The 10,827-nt window shown below is 37.5% G+C and overlaps 1 protein-coding gene across 1 annotated transcript in view; it reads left to right on the top strand.

Annotated features, from left to right (window-relative positions):
- Nucleotides 1-9,571, top strand: part of LOC141438592 (calcium-dependent secretion activator-like) — a 15,858-nt gene extending 6,287 nt beyond the window's left edge. The window contains exons 2-6 of the mRNA XM_074102458.1: nucleotides 1,666-1,774; nucleotides 2,754-2,888; nucleotides 3,782-3,915; nucleotides 4,157-4,262; nucleotides 5,297-9,571. Of these exons, the coding sequence (XP_073958559.1) occupies nucleotides 1,666-1,774; nucleotides 2,754-2,888; nucleotides 3,782-3,915; nucleotides 4,157-4,262; nucleotides 5,297-5,368 (556 nt within the window). The 3' untranslated portion in view covers nucleotides 5,369-9,571. The remainder of the gene's footprint in view (nucleotides 1-1,665; nucleotides 1,775-2,753; nucleotides 2,889-3,781; nucleotides 3,916-4,156; nucleotides 4,263-5,296) is intronic.
- The last annotated feature ends 1,256 nt before the right edge of the window (nucleotides 9,572-10,827 follow it).

Here is a 10,827-nt window from a genome sequence, read left to right as displayed (position 1 = left end):
TTCTAAGTAAATATATATGGGTTATAATACTTTATAATCGATCATTTTCACAAATATCAAAAAACTAAAAAATAAACATTCAATTTAAAAAATCAAAAACCCGTCTGCCTTAAAACTAAAAGGAAGAAAATAAGTCTAGTGTCTAGAATTCTGTCAAGTAGCTAATTTAAAATTCAACATGTAGGTATGTGCAATCTTTACTTTATCGCCACTTACCTACTGTACAATTGTCTGCGCTTTTAAGCTATCGGTGTGATAGGTTATTTAAAAACGCTGTATATTAAAACTACTAGAAAGAAAGATTATCTAATTACTTTTTGCAAGTAATCATCATCATATTTATCAGTCGAAAGAGGTCCACTGTTGGAACGGCTTACCCTATGAACTTCAGTTGCTTCGTTTTATGTGGCATGTACCTGCTGCTTCACGCCAAGAAGGTGTATTGATACTTACTTAGTTTAAATTGGGCAAGCCACAATGCTGTTTTCAGAGGTACCTGTTTAAAACTTTAAACACAATAAAAAACACAATGTGATGAGATGAACTCCAGAAAGTGTAGGTAGCCGTTGTAATTACTTATTCAGTACAATCACAGAATAGATAATACTAGAAGGTACAACGTCTTTCATGTTAAAGGTAATATGGCCTTAGTTATACATTATTAACTTATAGTAAATATACTCGTACCACAAACGGGACTTACCACAAACGTCGAGAGAAATATTACTAGTGTGTGTTAGCGTGATGTCCAGTTTGTGGTATTTTGACTATGAGTGAAAGTGAAAGTTTAAAACGTTACATTATTAACTTGTTTTCCACAGTATCAGTACCACGCAAAAATGGAATGCCCAGATAGACTCGTGTATGCAAGCGATTGGCGACCGGCATGACACGAGACTCTCGGCTGTGCTCGAAGCCACGCTGGCGAAGATGCACGGTTTGATGAGGAAGGTAAGATTTTGGGGTATCAGTTCCGTCTTTACCATATGAGCACTCTAGAGATAACCTAAACAACATAAAGTTGGAAAACCCCCGACATTGTCACTTCAAAGTTCAATATCTCAAAAACGGCGGAACCGATTTAGATAAAACTTGTCTAAGAACCAACGCTTGAAACCCTGCTTTCAAATAAAAAACTGCATTCAAATCGGTTCACCCCTTTAAGAGCTACGGTGCCACAGACAGACACATAGCGCTCAAACTTATAACACCTCTCATTTTGTGTCGGGGGTTAATACAACAGGCAGCGTTTCCGCGTTGAATAGCCAGGGTTAAACGTTGGCAGAAATAGCTGCCTTCCTTCTGGTCTCCAGTCGTTTTTATCTCACTGACTATATATTAAATGCGAAAGTTTGTGAGTCTGTTTGTTTGCTACTTCATAACGTCTAAACCATTGAACCGATTAAGATCAAATTCGGTAGGTATACAGATAGTTTGAGTCCCGGATTTGCTCGTAGGAACTATCCTACAAAAACTAATACTATTTTATCCCGGAAAATTGCATTAATTACCTTGGGATAGCAGTAAACGAATTCTACACGGACGTAGTCGCGTGTACGGCTAGTATAAGCTTATTTGCGCCGTTTGAGGTGTTCAGCAGCAGTGGCTGCTAAAAGCCTAAATTAATTAAAGATTTTTGATTTTGACTTTGATACTGTTTTTCAGTTTGATCGGCTCTATTCTGACGATAGCCAACGTGTCGGGATCCGGCAAGGACATCGGGCAGGGCTACGTCAACTTCATGAGGAACTCCATGGACCAAATAAGATCAAAGGTTCTTGCCACTTTAGAATATTACCCCCTCCACGACGACGTACAATAAATAGGTATTGTAGCCCATCTATTCTACATACGAGTATATGGTAAAGGACACGCCCAAATAGGGTTCCGTAGCCACTACGAAAAATTAAGTAATATTTTCTAAGGATTTCGTATTTAATACGGAATCTTCCAAGTTTAGGTATATTTTACACATAGGCTGCTATTTACACATTAACTACTAATAATTCTCAAACAAACTTAGCCGTTATAGTTTTCCTTGAAAGTTTGATATACTTACTACCATATACGGTTTAGATTTTAGAGGGGGGACGCTCGATTTTAATGAAAATTTGCACTTTAAAGTTGAATGTTTCGCAAACAAATGACTAAATCGAAAAATCGTCTTTGCAAACCCCTAATGGTTTTAAAAGACCAATCCAACGATACCCCACACTCTAGGGTTGGATGACAAAAAAAAATACCCACACTTTACGTCTATGGGAGGTACCCTACAAAAATTTATTTTTTTATTATACTAGTTTGTCGGCATAGTTTACATATACGTGCTCGTATATTCGTGCAAAATTACAGCTTTCTAGCATTGATAGTCCCTGAGCAAAGCTGCGGACGGACAGACAGACAGACAGACATGGCGAAACTATAAGGGTTCCGTTTTTGCCATTTTGGCTTCGGAACCCTAAAAACTGATAGGTTAAATTCTGTTCACGCAATGCACATACTTACAAGACATTAACTGTCACGTCAGAGCTAGGTACAAAACGTTTCTTAGCCTTTTTCCAAGCTCCGCGAATTTAGGTATGTGCTTTAGTACTGTGTGGTGTGTGGTGCTACGTAATTTGTATTTGTGTGAGATTTTGCCATATCAAGCAATTTCTGTATCATCAGTATTTTGACTATAAATTTTTAAAAAGTTTCTGTGTCCTTGAACGTGTTAATAGCTCCCCTTTAATACCTATTGTATTATTTTCAAGGTGACAGATGAGCTGTGGATCCTGCAGCTGTTCGAGCAGTGGTACGGCATCCAGGTGGGGCTGGTGAGCGCGTGGCTCGCCGAGCGGCCCGCGCTGCATCCGCAGCAGGTCGCCTGCCTCTCTATCATACTGAAGGTGAGAGAGAGAGCGCGAAACAGTTTCCAGGTGACAGACGAGCTGATCCTGCAGCTGTTCGAGCAGTAGTACGGCATCCAGGCGGACCCCTATCTCACCCGATAAAAAGTCCAGGTGAGGCCAAACTCTCACTTTCACTCACTGGTTCAGTAATAACCTTGTAGCGACACAGTTGTATAGCTACCCATATCGTTATAGGTTAGCTATACCGATGGGCTCGCCAGTAGTCTCTCGCCCATAGGACTGTGTACTCGTCCTTTTGGGAATAAATAATAGTTAACAGTATTCTTGGTTTGGACTCAGTGACTCTTCCCAAATTGATATAACTCAATGAACACTAAAGCCTATTCACGCTAGCCTTGAAGAGCCCTAGGTTATATTTATCTGGAAATACAGACGACACAGTCTGCAAACTAAGGTGCTATCGCCATCGGAGTGGAGTTGAACTGAAAGATGTCCACTGTTGAAAAAAAGGCACAATGAACGATAATTTTCTGCTATGCGGCATGATCAACATCTTAACAATTTTAGGCCGCTTCCAAGCGAAGCAACTCCCCACATAGATCTTCAGTTGCTTCGCCTGGAAGCGGCGCTGAATCCAGTGTGAACCCGCGTCTTTAAAGGCCGTCCTTCCATTACGTTGGTGGACGTCCTACGCTGCTTATTTCTCCAACTAGTGAAGGTTGGCAGTCAGCTCTGCATATGTGATTCCGTCTTTTGCCAGTCTGAAAAGCTCTGCGGCGCTCTTTATTTCCGTCAACTCCACGATTTCTTTCCTACGACCCACTGCTCTTTTTCGTACCACTTTACTAAAAAAAAAAGCAAAAAGCCTGTACTTAAGTAACTATTATTTTCAGTAACTCCGGTTACTAAAATAAGCTGTGACTTTCCAGAAAATGTACAGCGACTTCGAGTTACAAGGGGTGATTGATGACAAACTTAACTCCAAAGTGTACCAGAACGTGGCATCTCGCATGCACACCGAAGAAGCCACCTGCAGCTTACTGTTGGCGCAACAGGATACCGGGTAAGGAGAAAAAGATGTCAGATAAGTAGATACGACATTTTGTTTCTGTTATTTAACATGCACAGTTCCCGAGGGAATAGCGCGCGATAACCGAACTTCACGGGGGCGAAGCCGCGGGCAAAAGCTATTATTTGAAAATTAAGAGGACCCTACCAATTGATTTGTGACATCCGAATTGTTTATCTTAAAATTGTACTGCATAAAAAAACCTATATAATATGGAAATATTCTGTGTTATCAGGGGTGGCGACGAGGGTTCGGAAGAAGGCACGAGGAGCGGCAAGTCGAAGTTAGAGGCGCTGACTGAGGAGGCGAAACTTGGTAACGTGACTGCTGTCGTTGGCAAGGTATGAACATTAGGATTTACTTACATGATGCCAGTAAAATCATACTAGCATAATATTGTGACACAATAGCACTTCTGAATCTAGTCCCGCGGCCCGTAATGTCATGATGTTACTGGCAAGTCTGCTAATCAAAATAAACAAATAAATAACCTCACCAACAAGAAGTAGAAAATCCCCCGACTTTGTCACTTCAAAGTTCAATATCTCCGATAAATCATGTCCAAGAATCAACGCTAGAAAATGTGCTTTCAAATAAAATAAAACCGCATTCAAACGGCCCACCCGTTTTAGAGCTACGGTGCCACGGACAGACACACATAGCGGTCAAACTTATAACACCCCTCTTTTTGCGTCGGGGGTTAATAAAATGAATAATACCATGGACGGTCCTTACTTACCTACTTATTAAGCTAAACTGTCACACACGCGCTGTAGAGCGCGCGCCGGGCGCCCCTTTTATCCTCTCGCTCATTGAGCGAAGCCGTGACGAAGCTATACTTACTAGAAAATTCCCAAAAGTTGGGGGCACCGCCGTGAAAATCTCGCCCAGGTTGCTGGAGGTGCTAAAACCGGCACTGCTGGTATACAAACATGCAAAAATGCACTTCATAAAAATTTCTCATTCATTTATTTCTTTTGGCGCGCACCATTATTTTTAACCCGAGGTCCGAGTTAATTTATTTCCAAGTGTGTCAATAAGGTGTTACTGAACTACTTTGCTTTTGCTTTTTCCTTTTGCAATGAAACGAAACGTTATTGAAATATTGGGGATTTTTCGTGCCGACCAATAGCCGTGATTTCGCTTAAGTAAATTGTTGTGTGAATTGACATTTGGTAGGGGAGTCCCCGCCAAGAAATGCCAGAAACTGATACTTAACTATGTGACCAGTGTACTTATTAAAAATTGCGAAATTCACAGTGTTAGAAAACATTCCTACCTTACTATCAACATTATAATCATTGACATAATTGCGCTACATATAACCGCAGTGATTTCGGTTTCCTAATTATAATTAAAACCTCACTTTTTTCAGGTTGGCAACATTTTCGGCCGCGGTATCGGCGAACTCTCAACGAAGTTAGGCGGCGCTTCATCTTGGTTCTAGCGCCCACATATATATTATCATTTGCCTATATCTATATAGAGGAGATTCCGTGCTGCTTTTTGTCACTGCAATTTACTGGCGACAAATTCGTTTGCGCTGGCAACCCTGACTGTTATTTAAATCAAGTGTTGCTAGCTGGGAGATTTATACGGGAAATGGGGTAAACGGTTTACTTTAATTTGTAACTAATTAGGAGCGAAAAAATAAACTCGACCCCATAAAAGTTGGGGATTTAGGTATAAATGTAATTTGTGACAGTAAAAAGGTTTAAGGATTAGCTACTGATTCTGTAGCTTCCACTTTTTTCCAGAATTTGCTGTGGTTTCTCAGCCATATATATTTAAGATAAAGAACAGCTTCAAGTAGCCTATCCTTATTTTCCTCATAGCAGTAACGAAAAGATTACAACTGTTCTGTGATGACGAAATAAATTTCGTTTTGCTTTCCGTTTAGTTAACAATATTCGCCATTTTGAAAATGAAGTAGCCGAAGTGGCATCTTACGCGCTAGGAAATATAAGTGGCCAGTCGCATAGCTTAGTGTGATTTAGTAGATATAGAAATTATTTTATAAAAAAGGCTTTATTGTGTACAGTTAGGGTCACCATTTATTCGATACCATTGTAATAGGTGTGTATATTAAGAGTAGTATTTGATAACACGATTGATAACAATAATAAAAAAATACGAATGCATAACTAAACACATGCTACAATAAGAAAACATATCGCTTTGGCAAAATATATTTTATGTGTTGTAAATTACTATTATTATGGCGGCGTTATAATCCGTTATTTACAAAATAAATAGTATCGTAAACTTAAATTGTAATGATTTAATCGAAACTAAGGGATGCGAGTACACGGAGAATGCTTTAAAAATTGTTTCTAAAAATCTTTATAAATTATGATTTGAATTAAGTGAACTATTTTGATATGTTGCCACAGTAAATTTAGTGAGACCTCCTTACTTCAGTCACTCAACAAGATCGAGCAGTGAAAAGTTTTCAATGCAACTCTTTCTATACCTACTTCAAGAAAACATATTTTTCTAATAGACTTCGTAATTCACTTTTTACATCATTTGTTTATTCTAGTTCTAATCTAATGTTTACCTCAAATAAAACTTTTGTAATGCATTCTTATAAAAATAATGAAACGCGAGAATTGTATTTTTGCTAAACCTACATAATGTTGCCAGTTGATTCATTACTTAATACTCCATTTCGGGGTAGCAATGTTTTTATAAAAATGCATGATTAAATTGAAAGTTAGTCACTGTTTGCTATAGTACTATTTCTCTATAGTTTAATGCTCTAATTAATCTATTAAATATCTAGTGACTACACTTTACCTTGACTTAGTCGTCAAAATAACTATTTATAAATGAATATGTATAACATTATAGTTATTTGTTGACAAATAATATTCTTCTACGCTAAAACACCTTACAAATTTTTAAACTAGGTGAAAATTCAAAGCTCTTAGATAAAAGTAACTTAAATACATATAATAGCGAGTAGTCGCTATGCAGATTCGCCTTATTACTATTGAGGACGGTTTCAGAATGACCCCTGGAAGGTATTGGTTGGGTCCAGTGGTTTTATTGTCTAACATACTTAGAATCACAATAATTTTCACAATTTCTTTCTGTCACAAGGTATTGGATGAGGATAGAAAGAGATAGTGAAAACGATTGTGAGTGTCTGCACGTTAGACAATACGATCCCTGTTCTGGTGATTTTTCACATTCCATTGCCGTTCGTGACTTAATCATCATATCGATAACTTGGGGCTCAAAGGGCGTAAAGGACATTTGGGCGTAAAGGCACTCTCTATGGCATCTTATACAGTTTTTTTTCTCTATCGATCTGTATAATCCACGCAAGGAAATTCGTTCAAAAATGTCCTTTGCGACCTGTGCTGTTTTAGTCCCTAAACACAATTATTTTCAAAATGTGGGATTTAAAGAACAAAAAAATTATTTTGTATAATCATCAAGGCAGTAAGTATAAAATATGTTAAAAAATACACCGGTATAAAAACGACCCATATTTTTACACTCCCTATATTACCTTGAAAAAAATTGAAGGCATGCAGCGCAAAAGCTGTAATTTATTCAAGTGTCCTTTACGACCACCAAATATTTCACCGTTTATTTTTTGCTTAAGACCGCAGCCTAATATAATCAAAAGCATGGAATAATATGACTTTTTTACTCTTTGAAACGGCCTAATTTATTGCCATAAGAAGAAGTTGAACTTTCGATCCTATACGACCCATTAAAAGCAAAATTTGTGACAATGTTACCTTTACACCCTTGTGAGTGAACCAAAATAAGCCAAGTTTATTAAATCTTCAAGTACATCTGATTCAATCCTTGTGTTTTCAACAGGGCGTATAGCGCACGTATCTCTGTAACTATACAGTTTACATCAAATTTGAGTATATTAACAAAAACTACAAGAAATTCTAAGCTCTTCGTCAATAGAAGACTTTTATGTAACATTAGAAACAAAAAAACTAATTTTCTTTCCATTTTTTTGCCTCTGAAAAGTTGTGTTTTGTGCTTTACGCCCTTTGAGCCCCAAGGTATCAATATGGTTTTGAAATTTTGACACATTGCTTAGTGCCTCACGGTAGCTTCATTAACTTATTATTATTATTAAGTGCTATCGCTCTAACAATTCGGCAGTCGTAGAGGACAAAAGTTAACCGTCCTTTTTACACGACTAAGTTTGAAAAGGACGAATGAGTATAAACGGATAATAGCTGTGGAGTTTTTCACTGGTTTATGATAGCGTGACATGCTCGTGATATTCACCAGTTTTTTTGACATTTCCCAGTTTGTTTACATAAATCCATTAACCAAAATCATCAACTCCATTACAAATTAAAATCATTCACTGTAATGACCATTTTAACTAGGAACGCATTAAAATTGGTGCAGTCATTCCAAGAAAGTGGTATTTTTAGTATTTTGACCCATTTAACGAAATCTGCAAGCTCAACAGCTTGTTGTTTGAAGGCGACAGAGTACTAAATTCTTCTACACAGGAGACCGTACATTATTTATTACTACTGTAATAGCACAGTAAATAATCGAAACTAGATAACGTAGTGATCATGTATCAAAATTATGAAATTAGAAAGCTAAATTTTAACGTAACGATTTACGATGTTCACTTCTTTTTGTTTGTAACTTCGTTTTATCCTATGTATTTGATGACTAAATCTTTTCTCTCCAGTATTAAGGAAGCACAACTACAATTTAATCAGTATACAAGCATAGGCAAAATATAGACAGTCAACGTTCTTATGAATGAGCTCTTTATAAGAAACTATTTTTTGGAGTCTGTTTTACTTTTTTGTTAAAATTTGTCTTTATTTATAAAATGCTTAATAGTTTTGAAGTAATTTAAGAAAATAAGCAAACAATTGTCGTTACCTCCGAAGCTACATCACATTATTTTTAATATTAAAAATAGTTTTTTCATCAAACTTGCTCGTAAACAGTGTCGTAACATGCAGGCTACCGCTATTGGTTGCAACCCCCAAATAAAGCCCTCGACCTTAATGTGCTTGTCATGAAACCCGTGGTCGGTAAATGAGTCATTGCCCGTACTAATTTTCATGTCATGAAGCCCAAGGTCGGTAAATGAGTTTGTTACTGCATGGTGTGCTGCTGCTCCGTGCGCGCGCACGTCAGGCACATGCTGCCCGGCGCGTACGGAGCTGGCACTGCCAAGTGCAAGTTTAAAAAAAAAATATTAGTTTTTCTTTTACAAATATACAATTTTACTCGCAAATTTAATGAAAAACATTGTATGTCGCACGGGCGGTACTAAAATGTGGCGTTATCTGGGAAAAGGTACCTTGTTGTCGGTATTGAGTTATTGATATCCCCATATTCTACATGCATTTAGCTATCGAACCATGTGAGAAACATGCATGTAGGTTTAATAGATATTTAAAAAAAAAATGTTGAAGCTCAAAAGCCAGAAAAGGTGATTATGAGAAAATTGAATTCAAACTTATACACCCAATAAAAGTATGTTATTGTTGGAAGTTACATAGATGACATGCTATTTGAGGAGTAGATTGTACGGGCTTTCAGGTTTCAAGAACAATTTTGTAATTGGACAACGGTTTTCCTATAGTTTACCTTGCCAAAGTGCATAAAGTAAAAAAAAAGGTTGATGGATTTTTTAATTTTTTTCTATTTATAGTATATTTCCATTGGATTTTATCAAAGGAAAAAATATTATGCGTAATTGAACACTAAATAAGAACTACTCCGTTTTAAATTAACGTTGTTTATTATATATAAAAAATACTTTAACAAAAATAACTTTGTTGTTTACAAATGTAATTAAACAGTCAAAATCAACAAACTTTTATATTTAGTACGCTAAAACATAGCCAAATGAGACTAAATTAACTCAACAAATCTTAAAAAACTAGTTTTTTCAATCTCAAAATTCAAGGTAAAGTTTAGTAAAAAGTTGGTACAATCACTATATATTTTCTAAAAGGTACCTTATCGTCGGTGGTAAAATATTTAGTGATTATGAAGTGATATCATTTGAAAACGACTAATAACTTACGATTAATTTTAATAGTCTTAATTTAAGAACACTGTAGTATTAAAACTCTTACCAAAAACCTATAATTTTGTCTCAACACACTAAATGATTAACGTATTTGAAAAGGTACCTTATTGTCGGTCGTAAAATGTTTAGTGACATAGTTAAGAATAAGATCTAAAAAAATGCTTTTGATTTGTAGTTGTAACTATTAATCGTTATTATTATTACTATAAATCAACCTCTAAAGACCAGCAGGTGGTAGGACCTTGTGCAAGGTCCGCCCGGATTGCTACCACCATCTTGCTCGCTAATCCTGCCGTGAATAGCAGTGCTTGCAATGTTGTGTTTCGGCGTGGAGAGTAAGACAGCCGGTGAAATTACTGGCATTTGAGGTATCCTAGGTTGGCAACGCATCTGCAATCCCCTGGTGTTGCAGGTGTCTAAGGGCGGTGGTAATCTCTTACCATCAGGTGACCCACTTGCTCGTTTGCCATCCAGTCGAATAAAAAAAAGACAAATTGGCGTAAATCGTCAATAAGGGCCTTATCACACTAGCGATTCGCGGGAGAGTTGCGAGCGTATAACGATTTCGCCGCAAGCGCGCAACGATGTCGCTGCTGCGAGCGCATGGCGAGTTCGCTGCTTTAGCGCCAAAAACGCCATATTGTAGACTTTCGTATAATAAATAGGGCGTCTTCGGCGCTAACGCAGCGACATCGTTGCGCGCTCGCGGCGATATCGTTTCATGCTCGCGGTGAAATCGTTACGCGCTCGAAGCGAACTCGCTGCGCGCTCACCTCGCTTTCAACTCGCCCGCAAATCGCTAGTGTAATAAGGGCCTAACTGGCTACCGCTTAAGGGTGGCCAGTTAT

Source organism: Choristoneura fumiferana, chromosome 19 (assembly GCF_025370935.1).
Source record: "Choristoneura fumiferana chromosome 19, NRCan_CFum_1, whole genome shotgun sequence".
Classification (NCBI taxonomy): domain Eukaryota; kingdom Metazoa; phylum Arthropoda; class Insecta; order Lepidoptera; family Tortricidae; genus Choristoneura; species Choristoneura fumiferana.
Note: the sequence above shows the minus strand (reverse complement) of the source record. Positions and strands in the feature narration are given on the sequence as shown.